Source organism: Melopsittacus undulatus, chromosome 5, assembly GCF_012275295.1.
Source record: "Melopsittacus undulatus isolate bMelUnd1 chromosome 5, bMelUnd1.mat.Z, whole genome shotgun sequence".
Lineage (NCBI taxonomy): Eukaryota > Metazoa > Chordata > Aves > Psittaciformes > Psittaculidae > Melopsittacus > Melopsittacus undulatus.
Window position 1 is genome coordinate 30,842,136 of NC_047531.1, and position 23,360 is coordinate 30,865,495.

At 37.5% G+C, this 23,360-nt stretch overlaps 1 protein-coding gene across 2 annotated transcripts in view; it reads right to left on the bottom strand.

The window, feature by feature from the left end:
- The window catches only part of MAGI2 (membrane associated guanylate kinase, WW and PDZ domain containing 2), a 724,927-nt gene that overhangs the window by 502,853 nt on the left and 198,714 nt on the right, over positions 1 to 23,360 (bottom strand). For both annotated transcript variants that reach the window (XM_034063203.1, XM_034063202.1), the window contains exon 2: positions 4,986 to 5,102. In XM_034063203.1, the coding sequence (XP_033919094.1) occupies positions 4,986 to 5,102 (117 nt within the window). The remainder of the gene's footprint in view (positions 1 to 4,985; positions 5,103 to 23,360) is intronic.

The window sequence follows — 23,360 nt, forward strand, 5'->3', positions numbered from 1 at the left end:
TCATCATCACTGTTTGGTATGTGAGAGACTGCTGCACATTTCAACTGCATTTCTTGCTCTTGGTCACTTACATATTGCATGTGGCTGTCACACACTGACCCTTTTTCCTATGTTGCTCACAGATGTCTTAAATAAACCCTCCTTCCTCCAAGACTTCTGTGTTAATAACAATACTGCATTATCCAGTACAGTAAGCCTGAGACACACAGAGTCCTCTCCAGTCTTTCATCATTGTTTGTTTTCTTTTTAAATGCAAAAAGTAGAAAGGAAGCTTTCATTCCCATTATTCTTTTTTTTCATTATTTTGTTGGATTTGGGTTTGTTTGGGTTTTTCTGTATTATAATTTCACATTATTACTGTAGAGGATACATTTCTGGGCTGCATCCTTCACTGGTGTAAATCAGTGAGTGGCATAGAGTAATTCACTGGAGCTACTGTCAATCTGAGGCTACATCCCAGAAGATACCAATGAGAATCTCTTCAAATTAACAGATGACGATTTACTTTTATGAATCAGCTTGTCATTGTTTGACGTTTTACAGTGCTGTTTAATCACTGTATCTTCCACTGTCATTTCATATTCCCTGTCTGGGAAGGAAACATACACACTATTTTCTGCTCTGTTTTGCCAGCTCTTAAAAGAAATTGAACTCGAAATTGCCTGGAAGAACATATCAAAGGAGACAGACCTGACGATGACTATCACTACCAAAACTGCTTTCTGGGTGCATACACTCCTCAAAGCTTTATTCCTGTGACGACACAGAGTTAGAGCTCTCTCTCCTCACTTCAGTGAAGACTGGAAAGCTGCTTGCCTACACGGCAACCGCAGTTTGCTGCCAGCACTACCAAGCACAGGGTGCAGCAACATGATAAAGTTGTTGTCTGCCTAGAGCATTCAGTCCTACATGTGTTTCATGGCCTTTCTCCAGATCCCTGGACTTGGACAGAGAGGGTCAGATATTGCTTACCTGTGTTTAACCACTACCACTTCTCACCATGGCTATTTTATTGTGTTCTAGGACAACCTCAATGGTTTACTTCAGGAATAAATTTACTTCAGGAATAAATTTAGGGTATGAAAACTATGCTAAAATGCCACAGAATAGACAAAGGGGAAGAAAATGCACAAGAAAAATCTTTGTTTATGTCTTCTGAACTTGGAAAATTATGAACCATTCTTTCCCCTCGAACTGCCTTTTGTCATTTTTTGTTTCCTCCAAGATGCTCAGGTATTTGTCACCTTTATTACTTTTGGTTTCCCAACACCTGAAGGCCAGTCCTCCTGCTTGCTTCAAAACCAGAGCTGTGCCCTGATAGAAGACCACTGCCCAGTCTTCCTTCTCCAGAATGCATATTTTCTTTTATATCATTCGCAATACTGTATCTTTAAAAAAGTTTCAGTTTCTTGACCTTGTCTGGTGACGGCTTTATTGCTTTTCTAACTCGGCTTCAAATTAACAGAACTTTTTCTTCTTTTTCTTGTTTATGTATCAGTTTCATTACTGCTGTCACACAGCTCTGGGGACACAGCTAGTTAACGGCTGCATCTCAACTGCTGCAAATACAATCACACATTCTGCCCTGGGATATATGCGTGTAATTCCTGTTGACAATGCAGGGAAAATCAATTTCACATGGCACTGAAAACTGCAACCACTTATTGGAAGGCAGCATTTGACTCTGAGGGTTACACGGTCATTTCTGATTTGGTAGAAAGTGGCACTGCATTAGTAAAAATAGAGAAATGTAAGGATCACAAACCAAACCAATTCACCACATCCACTGAGGCCACAGTTTCTGAGGGTAGAATTGATCCATTACCCTCATATCATGAGATTCTGGCCCATCCATCCTTAGGTGCACACAGGGATGTCCTGTATATTGTACAACGTACTATTCAAATTCTTATCCAGTAAATACTGACTTACCTGTTCTAGCTGCATTTGGCTTATCCTGATTTAAAACAGGTATGGATTTAATCCTCTGCTTCCTAGTTTCAGAGTATACTCACTCATTTAATACAAGTGAAAGATGTCTTAGTTTGACCTGGAAGGCTGAGAAACCACTGATCATACCCTCTGCACTGCTAGAGCCAGTGCTGTCAGTCTGAACAGAGAGCAAAGAACAATAAAAACTCAGGGTCAAGAACTCTCTTACAAAGGTTCTCCTGGACTCACTGACAATTGTACCTCTATAAATGAAAAAAAGATTGTAGGTGCATTTGTAAAGGGAAAATGTTGGCATTTATTGTTCAGATTTTTTTTTCCTCTTTGTGTTACAACATTGTCACTGGAATTAAAGGCTATGTTGCCTCTAGTTGGCTTTTTCTCTTTATTTTTCTGCACAAGAATTTGACCAAATTGAGTGCTGCTTTTGTTTTGCTAGCACCCAGCACAAGATTTGTACTAAGCATATGTTTAGTCTGTATTCATTAAGTGAACTTGTAGGCAATGGTATAGTCAGTTAAATATTAGTGCTGCATAGCAGTAATCTCCCTACCAGTTCTAAAATACAGTGTTTGGACACCTAACCATTACATTTAGTCTATGTACAGAGCTTCAAGTAAATTCAGGATTCAAAAATCAGTTAAATTATATGAAAAAAAAAAGAAAATTGGTGAAAACTTTTCCCCTCCTAAACATGAATGCTGAAGGTAGAATAAAATTGCATTAAAAAAGACTGACATTATGATTTAGGGGAAATCTGGGTTGCAATCTTTATGATGTCTTTTTCATTTACCTGATTACAGAAACTTCTTTCGCTAACCACATAACTCCCCTCTCTACATTTGTTCATTTCTTTATTTTAAAGTACCCACATTTCAGAAAGTCTACTTTCATAGAATGTTCAAGAAAATGTCAAAGAAAATGTGCCACTTGTGCACTACTTTGTTCTATTCTTTTCTATCACCTCTATTGAAAAGTCTTCCACTCTATTCAAAACCAGGTTTGCTTACCTAGCAATTTGGCAGCTGTCATTTGCAACACTATTATTTTTGAAAATCACAGAATCATAGAAGAGTTTGGTTTGGAAGGGACCTTCAAAGGCCATCTAGCCCATATCCCTGCAATGAGCAAGGGTTCTTAGTTAAAGATGCTCACTATGTAATATGATAATGACCTATGAATCTAACCACATAAAATGACAGAGAAGATGAAGTCACAGCAGAAAGGAAAGGTAGTATTAAGTGTTTAGAGGTTTCAAATTGAGGTCTTTGTGGTTGTACTGCTACTTTTTGAAGGAGTATTTTTTGCTTCTGAGTATCGCATTTCACTTGAGAAACAAGAACCCTTTATGATTGCCTTAATTAAAACCAAAACAAATGTCAAAACTACTCATCATGCCCATAGTGCCGCCAGACAGTATCTGTTACACACATGCAGTAGTTGCAGCATTGCTGTGTTTTCCTTTTTAATCTGATCTCCATCATTAACAAGCAGGGGCTCGGACTATAATAAATATAGTCTATAGACTAAATATAGTCTATAATCTTTCTATACTAAAGATCCTCCCAAACATCCTAAGAAGTGGTACTTAACCTCAAAACATATTTGTACTTGCATTTGCACTTCAGCTGTGAAGTTTCTCAGTACTTTCAGACAAACCTAATTCATCATAAATCTCACATAAATGTAATAGTTTTGATTTTCTGCATACAGGTATTGTTTTTAATGTTTTTCTCCACCTTCCTTTCCAATCAGGGACAAATGGAATTCCTGAAATTAAAACTGTATTTATCTTCAAGCAAAGGGAAATGGGAAAAGGGAAATGTTCATCTTTTTTTGGTGGAGCTTTTCGAGTCTCCATTCTTTAATGTAATGAAAGAAAAAATATACATTAGCATTCAAAATAACATAGCTTTCAAAGAGCATCCACTCATTACCATATAAATAGCAAAGTTACTTACTCAGTATACCTTCCTCCTTCTCATTTCAGTGTCAAATCTGCAAATTCTGAGGTGCACCCTTTTTTTGCCAAAACCAGAAGACCCATTTTTTGTCTACTAAGCAATCATTTTTATGAGGGAAGAATAATGAAACTTCAGTCCATTTTAAGTGATATATTGCCCATCAGACAAGTAAATCTGTTCTGAAAGGCATGGCCCTGAGAGGAGGGCTTGGCTTAGGTTACTTTGCTTAATTTCATGTCCACTGCAGGCACAGGTGAATAATGTCAATTAACTATAAAAATTATTCTAGATATTTCAACACATTTTAAATTATAAACTATTGACTTAAAGAATCATAGAATAGTTAGGGTTGGAAAGGACCTTAAGATCATCTAGTTCCAACCCCCCTGCCATGGGCAGGGGCACCTCACACTAAACCATATCACTCAAGGCTTCATCCAACCTGGTCTTGAACACTGACAGGGATGGAGCATTCACAACCTCCCTGGGCAACCCATTCCAGTACCTCACCACCCTAACAGTAAAGCATTTCTTCCTTATATCCAGTCTAAACCTCTGCTGTTTATATGCAACAACAAAAGAACACATATGGAAGAGAATGTGAACTTTCATTGCCATGCCTGCTGCATCTAAACAACCAGTTTTCCTAGTCTGTATTTCCTCTGCTGCCCTATTGCATTCTAAACCCCACAGTACTATTATGAAATGTATAATATGGTGAAATATGAGCAAATCAAGCTCTCTCTGCTGGCCACCAATTTAACCAGCCCAGGTCTTTTGACTTTGTGTTTTCTAAAACTGCAGGAGAAAAAGATTATGATTCTAGAGCCACAGTTCACGAGAGCTACAACACTGAAAACACCATGTGCTTTCAGAAATTAATTCAGCATTACACAGCTCAGTTTCTCAGCAGTAACATGGAAGACATGAACCAAACCACAACTCTATTTACAGGTAGACTGCTTCATCTACAGTCTACTCCTTCACGCTTTGTGGATGCCCTCAGCAGCATTAATTCAGATAGCCTGTTGCCACTAAGAAGAAAGATTTGTTCATCTCCACCTTACTCACATGGCACTGTACGGAGGTAGAGATTGTCTCTTATGATCTGCTGGAGCTCATGGTCTACCGAACCTTTCTGGAACCGCAAATTGAGGTAGTGACGAAGGTCCTTATCAACAATGCCTCCTGTCAAGGAAAAGACAAATGAAAGCATGATTTAGAAATACATCACTTTGATGGAAGTAATGCATCACTTGTAAAGTCTCATGGCTCATTTTCCTTCATGTTTCTGTCTCAATGGATGACAGAAGCACAAAGAGGTTTTGGTTAAGGCATACAGTTGGCATAGTATTATTTAGAGTTGATAATTGTAAAGGTTAAAAACAGTTAAAGTCAATTGGATAACTGTACAGTTCAAAAAACACATACAGGATTATAGAAAAAGGTGTAATCTTTATGCACAAAACTGGACCACATTGTTATTCCATACCTACCTACATATATATCTAAATAATACATTATTAGGTATTATGTTCCTTATGACCCTGTACCAGCTCCCCACCTGCCTATTAAGCCAAAAAAATATTGGTTTAAAACATCTCTGTAATGTCTGGTGTTTTCAGTCCAAGTGTAACCAGAAGAAACTACAGCTATACTTAATGGTCATATAAATACGATACAATGTTTTGTTATTTATTTCAAAGCACTCACATCTGAAAAACATACTACAGCAAACAAGGGAACATATTTTACTTGCACCACTGAAAACAACCACTTGTAATACAGCATCTCAGCATAACGCTGCAAACATGGGAAGAAGAAATCCTCGTTTTGCCACTTTTACTGTAACTTTAGGAAAAAATGGCATTATAACTTTAGGTCAAATCAAATTAAAGTATGGTTTAGCCACTGGTGTATCATGTTCCACTATTAAAGACATACTTATAAATCTAACCCAACACACTTAATTAACATTTCCCGACACAGACCCTCTGCATTTCTTTTAACCTTGAGTATGGATCACATTTATAATTATAGGAGAAGAGTCTATAAATAACTCCATTTATGCCTTCTCTGAAATTCTGACATAAGAAAAATATAGAAAATCATTACTACACTGAGTGATGACAGGTATTCCTGAGATGAAAAATTGCAAGGACATAGATCCCTAACTTGTTGCTTCATGCATTCAACCTTAAAACATTTTTTCAAATGGCATTTGCTATTGAACCCTCTGTTAAAAGTCTTATTGACTTAAACTATATAAAGATTTTCCTGTAAAAAGGAACAAATAGCATTCCTACATAATTATTTGAAAGTCACTGTAGAGCACAAATGGGTATAAATTATATTTCTCCTTAGAGCTATTCATATTTATCTTCCATTTACAAGTCCATAATCTTATTCTTGTTGCTCTTTGTCAATAACTTTAAAACCTTTCATTCCAGGCTTATAAAAACCTTCTAAATGATTTCTCTCATCTTTAGCTAAAGGCAAAAAATGAGCAGACTTTCATAATAAAAGGGAAAAGAAAAAAATCCCAACTCATAACATACACAAAGAAATACCTGTGTTCCCAGTTCTTTGGGGCTGAGAACCTCCATACAGATCTCTGTTCTTCCAGGATCCCAGCTGAGCCACTTAGTCTACTACTATAGTACAACTAACACTGTCTTTAGCAACGGGCTCTGTTTGCAGACCAGACCATGCCTATTCCTGCTAATTTCTTACATATAGGAGGCTGCAGAGAGATGCTTGGCTCCTGATCAGAATCGGCTGTCCTTTCTGATTGGCTGCAGAGAGTAAAGGTCCTGCAGCTTTTGCTCTTCTTGCTCTAATATACAAAACATGCCCAGTGATGCAGATGCTTTCCGGCAGCCTGAGAAAATGCCAGATCGAGAACAACAGCTGTAGCTTGCTCACTGACATAAACCTGAATCAGTCAACCTATGACATAAGTAAGTTCAGGAGCCTACACAGATTTCTGACCCTCAAAGTGCATTTTTATTCACAGCATTTTGCTTCAAACACAGCTGTTTTACTTCACCATGTGCTAACGAATGTACCAAAACCTCCTAAACACTTCATCAACTAATCACTTGATATTTTTGTCAAATTGCTATTCCAAGCTGGAGTATAAAGAATGTATATTACAACAGAAGATACCCACAGCCTTGTATCTGTTACAGATTCAAAAGCGTAAGTTTGTAACAGAAATAATGCCCGTATATGGTGCAGAAGAAAAATAATTCCTAGCTTCCAAGCACACAGGAAACATGATTTTTTTATTAATATATGAGAATATACTGTAGCACTAGCAAAGTCTATTTTAAAGAGCAGTCAGATGAATTGCAGGCAGCACATGCATAATAGACAGATTTTCTTCTTCAAAAGTCATTCTTTTTCTGACCCATATGATGTTTTTCAGTTCTTTGGGCACGTGTTGCCTTTGCTTTTGAATCCTGGTATAATAATGGATTTTATATTTGGGAAGTGTAAAAAATAAAAAAGCTCAAGAGTTCTCAAGATCAGATACAATATTTTTAATTCATCCTTCCAACTGTCATCTTTCTGCTTTTTTTCCTCTGAAAAGTTTCTTGTTTTACCTCCTGCTTGTCAAAAGCGTAACTGACTCCAGATGTGCTGTTCAGGTATTTATAATACCTGAGCTTTTGAGCAGCCTGATCCTTTTAATGCAAGCAGAACATCTTGAGTGTGCTTGTACGGGGCTGCAAGACTTTTTGCAAGAAACTACAGTGAATCACAAGTATGTGAGGCAGCCCTGATTTAGTAGCAGTGAATTAGATATTGTGTTACAGACCACATAAATCATGAATAACATCAGTAATGATAATAGGACTATGTCCTCCAAAGGGCTGAAATAAAGAGACACAAAATGTTATCATTTTGTTTACATTGGAGGGAAAGAAGAAACTTAGTAGCATTGTAAGTTCATAAAAAAAGAAGCAATCAGAGAAAATTTGCTCTTACAGGCAATAACAATATTCCATTAGTGGCCCCATCCAACCCAGTTAGACAAGTGACTAACCTGGTTTCTCTATATTTCAACCTCTTTTTATTTTCTTTTCACAGTATGCTGAAACACTTAGATGCTGAAAAATTCCTTACATGAACCTAACCCTCCAGCTTTGTATTATTCCCAGCCAAAGCACAGTGGAGAAGCCTGGAATGATGCTCAGGGACTGCTGGTGCCTGCCGCAAAGCACCACCAACCTCACTGCAGCTGCACAGTGGCTCAGGAGACACAGTTCAGAGAAGAAGCTTACAAAGGCTTCATCCTGCTCACTGTGCATGACAGCAAAAGGAAGAGCTGTTGTGTGTCAGAAGTATTATACAGTGCAAGCTTTAGAAACCCAACCCAGAGACCATAATTGAAGATGTTCTTTGGCCACTACCACGGGAGGAGGCTGAGAACTGTGTGATGGAGCATGCACTGGCCTGCATCCATGCCGGGATGTTTTTTTCCTCTTTTCCCTGGCTTGAGGCCTATACTCTGTTTCAGTTTCACTTCACTCCAATGAATCCCACTGCTTTGCTAGCCGGGAAGTATAGGACGTGAATTAAATACTTCAGTAATGATCTCTTGCATAATGTATGTCTGGTTTAGGTACAGCTAACAATCACAGTGGCAAACTCATAACCATGACTGAATTTGATTCCAAAGATTATAAAATTAGATACACTTGGTTGAACTAAAAAATGCTTTGTTTACATGTTATGTTTATGAATTCAATGAGCTAAGTATATCTTTTTACAGAGTTTTAATGAATTTCTGCCGTTTCTTTCCCTTTATAAAATCTAGTTGAAAATTCCAATCAGAAAAGAAATACACTAAAGGCCACACATATAAAAGGGCATTGAATCCTTTGTAGCTCGTTAAAAGATTCAAAACTGAAGAAGATAATTGACATTTCTGAGAAAATGACAGGGATGAGGGTTTACGATTTTCTGTGGCCCTAAATACTGTAACTGTTATTTTGTGCCTTCCTATTTGGTAACCCACTGATGCTACAGCTGGAGTTCACTCTTGTGTTCTATTTTTCAGTGAAGGATCAGTTGCAAACATGAGCATCCCTTTTGCTGTTCCTGCAATGTTAGCTCTAAATAATTTATTTCTTACCCTTAACCACAACTTTTGTAACAAACATTTCTGAATATTCACCCATTAGTATTTTCTCATCTTGTGTCATGACCTTCCAGTGAACTGACTTCCCAAAACCTGGTGGGGTAAATTTTTCGGTTTTTAACACCTTAATCAATTCCATCTGACCCAAAAATAATTTGCCTTCGATATTTTATTTCTGGGATTAAAATAAAAAAAAAAATATTTTGGTTTCCCTGGTTTCTATAAAAATTCCTCAATAAAAATATCTATGAGCAAGCAAGACTCTTGCATCTAAATTTGCATCTGTACATGACCTGTGTTTGAGGAAAATCAAGGAAATATCTTAGGATCTGTACCCAGTGAAAGCAGACAGGCTCATAAACATTTAGTGTAAACTACCTCCCCTCTTCTACTGCCCTACTTGCATCAAACTGTGCCACTTCTTGTTTTCAACAAGCTCCCACTCTGACTGTAAACTTAAGACATATATTTCCTAAGTCAAATACCTTGGCTGAACAGGCTTCCACTAGCTTCAGTAGGACCATTCTACTAGAGAGTCTCATCCTAAATATCTACTCAGGTGCTACGTCGAGCTTTATATTAATACTATGATATGCCTCCATGGATATTTGACAACAGTTCAAGTTTCTCCTGCACCTCTTCAGGAGAAGACATGCAGTTTGGTGCATGCTGGACTAACATCACCACAGATGATCTAACTCAATCAGTAGCCAAAATGACAGCCTGAATTCTTTAAACCAGATATCAGGAATTATCTAATTTATTAGGTTTTTTCTCTAATGATGAGATAAAAAAGTCCTTTGCCCATGAAAGTGGCTGCAGTAATTATTTCTTTTTGAGTCTCTTCAGGATATATCACGAAAATCATAGCCATCATAAACAAAAAGGTCGGTACCTGGTGTAATGGTCCAGTAAGAGTCAGAATACCTGAAATTATTATATGCAACCCCTCCCAGTCCTCCCCATCAGCTCAGTGATACCATGCCCACTTACCAGTAAAAAAATCTCTATTATTTTTTCTTTCTGGCACATACAACCTAACTTGAGGTTATTTGTAATTCCCTTCCTCCAGTCCTGCTCTTCAGACCCACACAGCTCTAGGCTGGTGTTTGCACAGAAATCAGCAACGCAAGCTTGAGCAGCAGTGAGGGACAGGGACTACCCAGCTACAAGACAGTCTGCGTCAATGAGGGCTCCAAAACACGCCTGCCAATACACACTTTTCACGGTGAGCTCCCTAAAGTAATTGAAATGATTTTAAGTATAAGATATTTTAATCACCATAACCTCTCTTCTTTCAAACTTTCTTTCTCCAGATGCCTCTCTCAGGACAAGAACACCAGACTTCTTTCTCCCCCAAAAGTCCAGTGATATTTTATTGTGATAAACTTCAAAAAGTTATCCTTTAGAAAGCATTAATTAAAGAGGATTTGATTATTACCCTTACTCATATGAATTGCTAGTATTTGTAGTACAAAATACTTTATAAACAAATGAAGTATTTCTTACCTTTGTGCTTGATTAACAAAGATGTCTAAAGATGTCATGCATTTAACATTTCTGAACCACTATGAGATGATTTGCTTTAACGGTTTAACTGGGTAGAGTAACCAGAAAAGCAACCTTTAAGAGAGAATATGAAAATTCTCTCAAGTAATATCAAAACCCTCAGTTGGATTTTACAAGGATTCATTATTGGAATACAGCCTCCAGCTAAGCTATTATTTAAGGGAAATTATTCTCAACAAAGCTATCTAATGCTCAGAGGAATATAATGATGGCATTTCACTAATCACTGTATACTGGGCATATTCAACCCTTGAAGTTCCTTCAGGTTTACATGCAAAATATCTAACATCTGAAAACAGTATAACAAAATGTCAGCACATTATAAAAAGCATGTATTACACTCCAGTCGTCAGCTGAAGATTACACATTTTGTTTTTAAAGACTTTCTATGCCTTGATTAAATGCTGTGGATCTTCTTTGAACTTCTGCCTGCCTTACACCACTGCCTTCAGCCAAGTCTGCCATGAGATTTATCTGCAAAGCCTCAAACCATCAGGGCTATCAGCATCATGGAACATGTGGTAAGATCAAGTGTGATGGAGAACTGAGAGGGAATTATGCAAGAAAATTACACTCCTCAAGAAGGAAATTAGTTTCTGTCATACTTGGGACTACTCCAATAAATTCTATTTCATGATCCTTTACTGAACATCTAAACAAATTTCCAGAATAAATGCTTTAGGAAAATGTACATCTTGGAGTTCTTATATGTGCCATATGTGATGAAGAACAATTGAAGACTTAGTTTATCGCCAGGAAAATTACTTTCTATTTTATAGCCACTTATTTTGTAGTCTTTCCTTTTCTCTTTGTGTATGGATTATATTACTAACCTTTTTGCTTACTGATCTTTTACATACTGATCCTGGTCAATCCTCAGACCAGCAGACAAGGTGAGATTTGCACACTTCGATCAATGGAGGAAACGGAGGAATCAATGGAAATGGAGGAATCCTCAATCCCAGTGACAACCTGGACTCAGTTCAACACTGTTACACCTGCCCTTGTGGTATATTCTACTGGAATAGCATGGGTAAGCAACAAGATGAGCCCAGCAACACTGGTGGTATGCAGATCCGTGGAACACTGTGACAGCGTATCATGCCCTGGATTTATTTTCCTGGTTTTGCGGCTAACCTTAAACCTCTGTTAAGTGTGCACTGTGCTGGAAACAAAAACGTGGTTTCTAAGGATACAGGGACTCCGTGTCAGCAGAAGCCAGCTGAGCCAAACACATCTGCATTTTGTACCTTATCTCAGATTACTGAACTTCAGCTCTTATTGTAATAGTAGACTTCCAGTTCTCATGGCTACCGAAACAGTCTTACACTGTGAAGCCAGTTAAAGCCCTTTCCAGAGCCTGCTGGTAGCACGCAACATTGATTTTGAGATAGGCACTCTCAAATTAACCTCAAAAACCTGCCATTTAACTACTAAACCCATTTTGTAGCTTTACTACTTAGAGGTACTTTGTTTTGTTCTCTTCACCTAATTGACCACCCAGCAGAGTTCTTGGCTGGAAATTCTGGGAAACAGCATGATTTAACTGGTTGGTAAAAAAAAGTCAAACTGTACTTCAGGTAACAGAGAGGAGAGTTTGGTCTCTTTCAGAATACTTGTGGTTTATTCTGTGTTCTAGTTAATACATGCATAAATACAGTAAAAATGAGGTTTGAATACTGCTGCTTCTTTACAAAGCCTGACTGGAAATGACAAAGTATAAACCTATATCCTGAAATTCACCACTTACAGTAACTTTTGCAGTTCTCCTTGGAAGACAGGACAGGACCCTATACCTCTAAATTTGTCCTGAAGATTACTGTCACAACGTATGATTCATCTAGAGGTAATACAGTATAATACCTTTGTATGGTGCCTGTCCATGATCTAACCACTTCACTACAACCTAAAATTAAGATAAGCAATAAAAATAACACAAATTAGAAGAAAATGTAAACCAAATACCAGTGACAAGCCATAATCATTGATTAAAAAAAAAAAAAATGTCTACACCACTTTGAAATAAAGGCTAAAGCCAGAATCCTTCAAGGGTTTATGCACCAAACTATGTCTAGACCACATCACTGATTTCAGTGGGATTACTCACATTGAACCAAATTAACTTTGAGTATCAACCTTTGCAAAGTCAAGACCCAGTATGAAACTCCTTAAAGCTGTAAAAGCACAGAAGCCAGGAATAAGATCAATTTTTAACCAAAGGAAAAAAAATGTGGAAAGCTTGTATTTACAGTAAGAGTATATTAATTACATACTGACAGGCTGCTATTGCCAGAAAAACCCCAAGCAATGGGAAAGCCACCTCCTTGACAATTCACAACATTGCATTTTGGTACCTACAAGCCACAGATCTCTCAGACCAAGTTAACTGCATCTAAAAAGTACAACTGAAATCATAGTTACCATTACTACACTCGAAATGATTGTGGAGCATCTCCCATATGAAGACAGGCTGAGAAAGTTGGGGCTGTTCAGCCTGCAGAAGAGAAGGCTGCATGGAGACCTCATAGCAGCCTTCCAGTATCTGAAGGGGGCCTACGGGGATGTTGGGGAGGGACTATTCATTAGGAACTCTAGTGATAGGACAAGGGGTAACGGGTTGAAACTTAAACAGCAGGGGTTTAGACTGGATATAAGGAAGATATTCTTTACTGTTAGGGTGGTGAGGTACTGGAATGGGTTGCCCACGGAGGTAGTGAATACTCCATCCCTGTTGGTGTTCAAGGCCAGGTTGGATGAAGCCTTGGGTGATATGGTTTAGTGTGAGGTGTCCCTGCCCATGGCAGGGGGGTTGGAACTAGATGATCTTAAGTTCCTTTCCAAACCTAACTATTCTATGATTCTATGTTTCTACGAACTGTCTTTTCAAAACTCTGGTTTTGGATTTCACTATAGCTCATTATGAAACAGTTGTTTGTAGGTGCCTCCAGTATATAACTGATTTGACTGATAACATTCGTGACTGCTACTGAGATACTTAAAAGTCTGTGAAGGTCCTGCAAGACTTATTACAAGGGGAATAACCACCTTTATGAATGTTTTTGACAAAAAATAAATTGTAAGGGATTGTAGATTTACTTACAACATAAGAATGTCAAAAATCATGCTCAGCCTGTGTAAGTCGCACAGAGCCCAGCAGCAGCTCCAAGATAGAATTTTTCCCTTGAACTTTGAACATATTTACAGAAGTTTTACTTCAAATACTACCTAGCATTCAGATGCTCCTACTCACAGAAATCTCCTTTTCTTTGGTCAAAGGGTACCACAACAGAGCTTGAAACTTGGTAAGGCCAATGTTTGTTATGTGACATAACTCCCAGATACAGTTCCCAAAGAAAATGATATAAAGGTCCCAATTGACTTCGGTGAGAACAGTTGGAAAAGAGAAATAAACCATCATACTGGTACACCTCTAAAGACAAAACCTCTTTGAAAATTGATGGCATATAAAGATGAAAACTTACAGAATAAGTTTAAACAGAGATTGACTGTAGCATACTAAAAAACATCTGGACAGAATAATGCTGTTTTCAGCTCCAGGGAAAACATTTATATTGCTATTTGGGCTAGATATATTGCAAGGAAGCTCTTGAATTCCAGGAAAATACACATCAGCCACGAATGTCCAACAGACAAACAAAGGGGGGAGGGGGAGAGAAGGGAAGAAGGTCATAAATATGATTTTTATCGTTCAATTTAGTATTTTAATTAATAATATATTCAATAGTTAATAATTATTAACATGAATTTAATATTTTGAATATACCAAAACAGTTTTTGTGTACTTGCTTGAAAAAACAAAACCAAACCAAACAAAAAAACAAGCCATGCTTCTGTGCTTGCTGCTTACTGATGTGCTCATTAGAAAAAAAAATGCATCTACAAACTGACTTCTCTGAAAAGCTCAAATACAGCATTAATCTCACCAACAATGGAGCTAATGTGGGGCTCATTCATTCCGGCTAGGTACAAATTATGCCTCACTGCATCAGTTCAGTTCTCTGTACTGGAAGCGTGAGTCATCTAACACTGAAACTTTGCAACCTCTCTTGGGGTCATCTGGTGCAGCAGCAAAAGTAATGCATAGAACAACTGCAAGAAGGGGATGTTCAGACAATGTTCCTCAGGAGCCAACCACAAACATCTTACTTGTACCCAAAGCCACCTCTGCTCTCCACATCCAGAGCCTCTATAGTCCTCTCTTGCACTCTCCTTTAGGCTGCCTGCTCCTAAAACTCTGTGCTGATAACTACATAGATAGCTTGTCAGTCTTCAAGAAGAATCTGTTACAAGTTTTACTATTAAAGCAAAAATAGAACTTACAAGGATATGTTCAAACTTGTCTTACTGTGGAAAAATACTGTGCTTGCTTTGCAATAGGCAAAAGCAACTCCTTTTAAAAGTAGACAGCAATTGCCCCTCACCTTTAATGGAAAAGTTACTGTTCTCTTTAACACTCTTTTTCTATGAATACTGCAATATTGACTGTTCATCTACTAGGGACACAAATGTCCTTTTTCTCTAATAATGTTTTAGCTTTATCTTCTTTGTGAAAGACAACTGTGATGGAAATTTGAGGTTTGACATGTATTTGAATAAAGTATGAAAGACTGGATCAAAATAGTGGCATAGTTTTTACAGACCTGAATTATTTGAAAGGTATTTTACTTAAGTCATAGCTGCACAATTTTAATTGCTTGAGATAGAGACTTATTTTCCTTCCTTCTGGAAATAATATTGCCATATTAATAGGCTGTGAATTATGTGCTGACATTTTGTAAAAAGAGAAAGATTAATCTGGGAAAAAAAACCCCAGTAATACACAATTTATGAGGGAAGCAAGCTCACAGAGACTACCATTGTATAAGTTCTAATAATAGTTACAAATATGATTTAGGTTCGTATCTGAATCATGGGAGCCCAGTTTTTTTAAGTCTGCAACATCACAGTCTGAACCCATAATGTATCATTACCATAATACATTACCTTCTAGTTTTCTAATAGTTTGTTGTATAAATAGCAGAACACCATTTTGCAGACTTTTTACTCACGAAAGTTATCAAGTACAAACTCAACTTGCAAAAGAGAAAGTAAACTTTGAAAGCAGAGTTCACAACATTATTGCTAATCCCTGAGACTGAATTACATATGTGTTATCAAATGCACATCCTTCAGCCAAAAAACTTTTCTCCTGAATCAAGTGTCATGGCATTCATATCAGTCAAAGGAAGAGCAGATGGTTTACAGTTATTTTTCCAGTAATGAGAAATTAAGACAACACAAAACATGCAAATAAGACAGAGGTTGAGAAGGTGTCCTCCAGCTTTATACACAACACACTATTCAAGACAATTACATGACACAGTCCTCTCTGTTTCATTTCTGTGTGATGCTGCTTTCAGCTTGAAGTCCATAGTGATGTCATCCTGCAGTTATCACACTAGCTAACCAGGGCTGTACACAGGTAGTAACTGAACAGAGAATTTCTCTGCACATGAAATCAAAGTGGAAGTCATGCTGGAAAATGAGCAAGTGATGCTGTTCTCTCTAAGCCAGGTGTAGGCAAATGCCTCAGCATTTTGGGGTCCTTGTAGGATAGTGCTGAAGTGTGATACATGCTACAAGCTAAGAAACCTGCATTTCAGTCAAGAAAGAAGAGGAGATGAAGACTGTGGAGTGTTTGGAACAGAAGCTGCAATACTAATTGAACAGGTCATTGTTATGCTTAAAAGCAAATCAATCAAGAAGTAACGGGACCAGCAGTGGACATAATATTTCAGAGCTTTACAAGAAGATTACGTTGTTAATCGCATTGGAAGTCCAGCAGACATATTTCTAAGGCTATGTAGAATTCAGGTTTTCATTTTGCACTGGCTTGGAAATTAGGGCCTCTAATCAAATTTTTCTTTCTCTGCCTGGGGAGGGACATTCTCTTTAAGAAAACCAAGAAAGACAAATATTATATAGTTGACTGCCAGGAAAAGAAAATTCTGATAAAATGTATGGAAAAAGTTGGAAGTCATGAACAATTTCACAGTAAAGCCGAACTTTTAAAAAGCCAGATATAGCTATAAAAATCTGTAACAAAATAAGCAGTTACTGTTTAAAATGACAGTGTAACAAGGCATAAGTAACCCTATTTTCTTTCTTGAAGACATCTAAAACATCATCATTCTTTGTTCATGCAGTCTATACAGTGATTAATAATCTTACAAGAATAATTACTAATTAATACTAAGAATTAAAAGACTGACATAGAGAATAAATTTTAGTTTGGGAGAGAACAGTGAAGCTACAAATAAGTGAAGGGTTTTGCTTGGGTTCACTGTAGGGCTGAAAAACGTCCTAAGTTGTCAGTGAAGCATGTTTTATCGTGACAAACTTATTAGCTATTGTAGCACAACAGCATGACAGATCGTATCTGTTACCTTAACATAAAACCCACTCAAGGCATCTTCTGCCACCACTCATCACACTAGGCAAGCTTTGAAGATGTACAGTAAAAGTACAATCAAAGCAGTGTAAATTTGGGTAAAAGACTGAGTCACACTTCAACATGAAAAAATAAAATGAAGGTGTTGAGGTCTCCATAGCCCTGTGCAGCATCAGGGTTCGCTGCAGAACATCTCCAGAATAATTTAACATTTTTTCCTACTTAGGCATTAATTAAATCCAGCAATATTTATCATAAAATCACTCAGCTATGGGTACCAGGAAATTTTAGACTCTGGGCCATTATCCTTCGCAATCTGTCTCTGCCAAGCCTTTTGCCAAGGCAAAGGAAGAACTAATGCGCCCATCAGAGCCTGGGTGCTCTGACTGCTGCAATGTGATGAGGCAGACATCCTCTCTAATTCTGCCTCTGATTTACTCTCACTGAGGGTGTGATTCCTACAGCCCCTCCATACATAAAAAGAGAAGCTAGCAGGATAAAATTCAAGCAAACAAATAACTAAACACCAAATACAACAGATTTGTAGATGACCAAGCAAATTATTTCCATGTACTTAACTGCTGACAGTGTTTTCTAGGCAGTGACAATACCTTCTAGGCAGGGACACAAACTGTATGAACTCACATCTCTCTATCTCAGATCCCCAGCATGCAAAGACAAGGTAGTTTCAAATTAGCTTGCCCCCAACAAGCTATGAAAATAGGTTTGATTTTTTTTATTTCAAAAAACTAACATCTGCATCATATGCACTTCCAAACTACTGTATGCTGCTAAGCCTGCCCAATAAAGCAATGTCTTCAGGCAATCAAAGGTACCTTTTGTGCAGTGTGGTACTTTAGCCTGAAAGACAGCACTTGGTCTTGGAGCACTGAACCAGCTGCTCAGTGCATGAAGAAGCTGTTACATTCCCGGAAAGCCTCAGTTGGTTAGACGAGTCCCCTTGTGTTGATTTAATTAGCACTGCTGGAAAATGTAAATGACCGAAAGAGACACTGTGCATTGTGCAAAATTACATCCTACAAAAGAAGTGCACTTACATAATATGCTTCAACAAGGAAATAAACTGCTCCTGTTCCCGGGAGCTCTAGGCAGGCAGATGGTGGGTACTGCAGCAAGATCATGCACTTTGCCTGCAGAGACGTGATGCCCTTAGCCTCTGGGGAAGAGATAGCTGCTGCACTTCTGTAATACCCCACTTTGCTGATGCACAGAACAAAACACAGGATTACAGCTGGACTAAAATTGCTCACTCTGCAGCCCCAGAAGCAGGAAGGTGTCACAACAGGGGACAAAAACGAGATGACAGAGTTCTATGTTCACTTTGTTATCCCTTCCAGCACATCGTCCCCATGGCTATGATCTGGACTGAAATCAATACAGCCTGTAGTTCAGAATTACGCTTAGCTGTTTCATACAGAACTTATTACATATTCAAAGTTGTTAATTAAAAGAGAAAACTAGTGGGCTAAAGCATGGGACAAGAAAGAATCTGGCAAGCCACTGAGGTGTGGATTAGTAGCTACACATTTCCAGCTTTATCTGTGCATGGTAAGGTCAGTATCTATGTGTGTATGGTACAAAGCCATTAAGAGTGCCTTAGCTAGGAATACTGTCAAGCAGAATGAGTCTGTAACTTCACTTGCCTTTCTCTGTTGCAGTTTTGATGCACACCTCATAAAATATTAGATCTGTACTCTCCCAATGGCGTTTCCTTCTTAAAGTGCTACAAACCCAATTTACTATAAGTCAGCTTTACACAATATAAACAGTGCCAGCAGTCAATTTTTATTGTGTTTACAGCTTGACAGTATTAAACTAGCATGCAGAGATAATGGAGAGATTTATGTTTTTAAATCAGGAAGCTAGTAAAAAAAATCTGTTTCTGTAAGACTGCAATAAAAAAGGAAACTAAAACAATAAAGGGGCAGATTCTTGGATCCTTCTGCAGCTACGGTAAAGAAAACCTATTCGTCTCATGGATTTCTTCTACACACATAAAGACTGAAAGGAAACAGATGAACTTCAGCAGTTGGCTTTAATTTACTTATATCCACTGTGAAATACTATCATGAGGCCTTGCGGGATGCGTACTGCTGGACTTGGGCCTCATATGCAGAACAATGCTAGTGTGCATTGGATTGTTTACTTGTCCTGTAGTAAACTCAAATAATGCTTATGTCAGAGTGGGTCTGCATTCAGATTTTGTGGTATAAGGTGTCAGAGCAGAGAAAACCAAGAAGCACTCAGAGGGCTATATTTAGGTGCTCTTCAAGTCTCTCTCTTGCTTTAGGAGGATAGGCAGAAGACTGTAACACAGGAAGAAAAAATGACTTTTCTATATATATTTCGTGCAATAAATAAACCATATAATTCACTGCACTTTAGGAGGGAGCTTATTTGTTTCAGGAGTCCCCTCAGAGTAAAATCTGCTAAGCGTTGGATTTGAATGTTGAGGTTGCTTCCTGAAGACTCCTTCAAGTCTTCCAAGTGATCTCCAAAAATCTTAAGTTATTTTAGATGACAGAACTGAAAGACTGTCTCAGACTTACTCTATTTGAGGTTCTTGCAAACTGAATGGATATCTGAAAATAACAGTGTGGCTTGGTGATCAATATTAACAGACAGCATGTCCTACCTATTGACCTTTCATCTATTAGCACTTCTGATACAGAGTTAGTTATGCTTTGGCCTGAAACATGTTGGACATTAATACATGAAGAATCCTCCATTAAAAAATTGCATTGACACTTAGTATTAGCTTGGTGAGTCAGCCTGGGTAATTTAAATCTTTGAGACTTCACAAAAGCCCAGTTCACTGCTTAAGGGAAAGAAATGTATAGAGATCCTGTCTAGAACTGCTTTCTTTTCCTTCATTTTGCTCTTTATGCTTTCTCTAAATCTCAATGTCTTTCCTTTCACCTTGAATTCCAGTTTCCTTCTAGCCTTTCCTTCCACTTTTTTTCTTCCCCCTTACACTCTCATCTTGCCTTTCCCACCTCTTCTCTCTTTTTTGGTGCTCTCAGTATTTGTTTCGTTTCTAGCACAACAGGTCAAGTCTGTCATACAGTGGTGAGTGCATGGAGTGAGCATCAGTCCTGCCAGTCACACCAAGTCTGCCCCAAAGGAAGCGATCTCTGAAGGGCCAAAGCTCTCGATGTCCCAAACAAGCAAGCATGTGCAAGTACTGGACAGGTCTGAATACATGTGCATGAATCTAACACCATCTATGTCCTTGTAACTGTTTCATGCAATAGATGTCATAGGTAAGAAAACACTTTATAAAAAAAAGGAAGATTTGTATGTGTCTATATCAGTATTATACAACACAACCAGTATAAAGACTTGCAGGCTCTAATATTGAGGGAAAATAAATGCTTTTGTTTGCAATTAAAGAAAATCCTAAATGAAACACCATTTAGAGCCCCTCTTAATAATAAAATATTTTTGCAGAAATATCTAAATCAAGTTGCAATAATGTTAGCACGCCAGTTTAACTCACTCAGTACTGGCTTTCTGCATCAGAATAATGAACTCCTGAAAGGGAATATTTAGATCTGTGGAACTCTCATTTTAGCAGAAGGTGAAGTGCAAATAACGTCTGTCCCAGCAAAAAAAAAAAAAAATAAAACATTTCATGAAGTTTCTAAATGTGTAATGTTGGTTGAAGCTTGGAGCAGATCATCAGAAAGACTGGCTGGCTGTTTCAAGACAGACTTCAGATGAAGCTATATCTTATCCATGAGGTGAATTCACAGGCATTCCACAAAGGCACCTGAATGTTGGTGTTTTAATTAAATGGAGGAGAGACATTTCAGAGGAAACCGAGTAGAGCAGCCTGTCCTACGATGCTGCCTGAAAGCATATTTTTAGGCAGCAAAAGACCAAAGACACCAGGAAGAAAGGACCACAAAAGAAGTATGAGTTCAACAGCTGTCAGTGAAGAGCTGGCAGTGCCCTAATTCAGAAAGGGAACAGTCAGTGTATGGAGTTGTCAGGTTTATTGGATGGAGGTATTTCAAGGATGATGCCATCAAGGAAAACCAATGGAAAAGCTAACATCTGAGGATACTTCCTGGTTTATCTTTAACCAAAATGAACCCAGACCACATTCTGTGAGACTGCTCTGCAAGATGGACTGAAGTACAAGCTGAGATCACTAGGACATTTACTACCAAAAAGCATTTCTGATCTAAACTGAAATGCTAATGCAGGCACACTGGATTTCTTGCTTATTGCCATCAGTACACTAAACTTTGAAGAATACACTTGACAATGACTGAAGATTCCACTCCTCATCCAACAGCTGTAGAGATGTAGTGTATAAGGTGCATATACGTATTTCACTTGAGTGTTTTGTCAGAAGCAGTGACTAAAGCAGGTTTTGATTCTATTCTAACTTTTTCAGTAACAGTTCAGAGGAATTTAGATTATGATCAGTATACGGATTCAAGTAATTTGTGCTGGAAATAAATCACTATCTCTTAATAAATTAGAATTTTTCTGTTAGTATTATAAAATGTATTTCTCATATCAAGTAGGTTTCTCCTGTTACAAATTCTTACTTTTCATGCTGTAATAACTTATGCTATGCCTCCTGTTTTTTTATTTCTGTTATACAGGAAACACATAATGGTTATTCACTGCCCTAACAAAAACCCAGTGCTAATTTTCCAGCATTATTATTATTATTATTATTATTATTATTATTATTACATGCATTAATTCATGACAAAAATAGACCACCACAAGGGGAGAAAGGCTGTATTTTGGAATAGCAGCCAACTACTACACTACAAACAAGATAAACACTACTGAAAAATACTGTATATTATAAATAATTTATTCAGAGCTTTAGATTCAGAGTAGCCAGGCTGCCAAAGGCAACTGAAACAATGATTGGGTTAGAAAAATGTCACTGAGCAATCGTTATGTCTGTAAATGTGGAACTTAGCATGGGACAGACATTTTTGTTTATTTTATGCTTAAAAACAAATTACATTTTCTGAATTTCTGCACCTTAACTTTAAAAGCATCACACAAAGAAGCCAGATCAATTGTTTGATGGTTGCAGATTTGGAAAGATCAAAAACTGCTCCAAAGATAGGCAAAGGCATGCAGTTATATTTTAAGATTACACATATTAATGCTTGACGTTAGGTCACAAAAAAAAACTCCATTAGGTCATTAATCTGACCTCCTACATGCTGCAAGACATACTATTCCAGCCAGAGACCCCTGTATTAAGCCTATTAACTTATGTTACTATAGTATTTTCCGGAAAGGTCTACAGGCTTGAAGATGAGTAAAGATGGAGAGCTTCCCATCTTTGGTAGTTTCACTGGCCTTAATTTTAATTTTTTTTATGTATGCCATAATTTTAATTTGAATGTCTCTGACTTCCATTTCCAGTGGAGAAAGAGTATCCCTCTTTCCACTCAACAATGAAATACAAGGAACTGCTCCATGAAAATAATGTGCATAGGATGAGGATATATATTTTTTTCTAATATACCTAGAAAACTTCAGAATCATAAAATAAAAATGAATGAGAAAAACTGGAGTAAGATAAAACAGAAAAAAATGTTTTCAAGAAGTAAGATTCTTAAACATTATTTCTTCTGTGAAAACGGGACTTGCATCTTTCTGCACTAACACCTCTAAAAAATCTTAAAAATTCCATTTACTAATAGGTTTCCATAATTTTCACCTACTTGCCTGAAGTTTACAACAACTGATATCCCTCAATAGTGTAGTTGTTTATGACACAAAACAAACTCTGTATTCTGCAGCACAAAAATACTCTGGTAGAATCACATTTCTTGCTACGCCAGAAAAAGTAATTTCTTAAATCTTTTAAGTATAGGAAAATAACAAAATACAGTTTGATGAAAAAATAGGTGGCTTGGTATGTGCTCATCACCCCTTTGTTTCTTTTCTAGTAGACATTTGCACAAACTTAAAATTAGTATAAAAATATTTAAGATCTTACTTCGAGTTGTATACATAAGGGAAAGGCCAATAGAAAATGAGCTCCTTTTCATTTTTAACATTACTGCTTTTATTAGCCATATGTAACAACGGAGAAAGATCAGCGGCTACAGAAGAAAAATATGTGACATTATACAATATTAAGTGATAAACTGTAAGCAATCATATCATTAAGGAATATTAGAATATATATGTGCACAAGGGACAGAGTTAACACTATTCACTCAACCTTAACTGGCATTTCACTGCTTCTGAAGGCTTAATTATC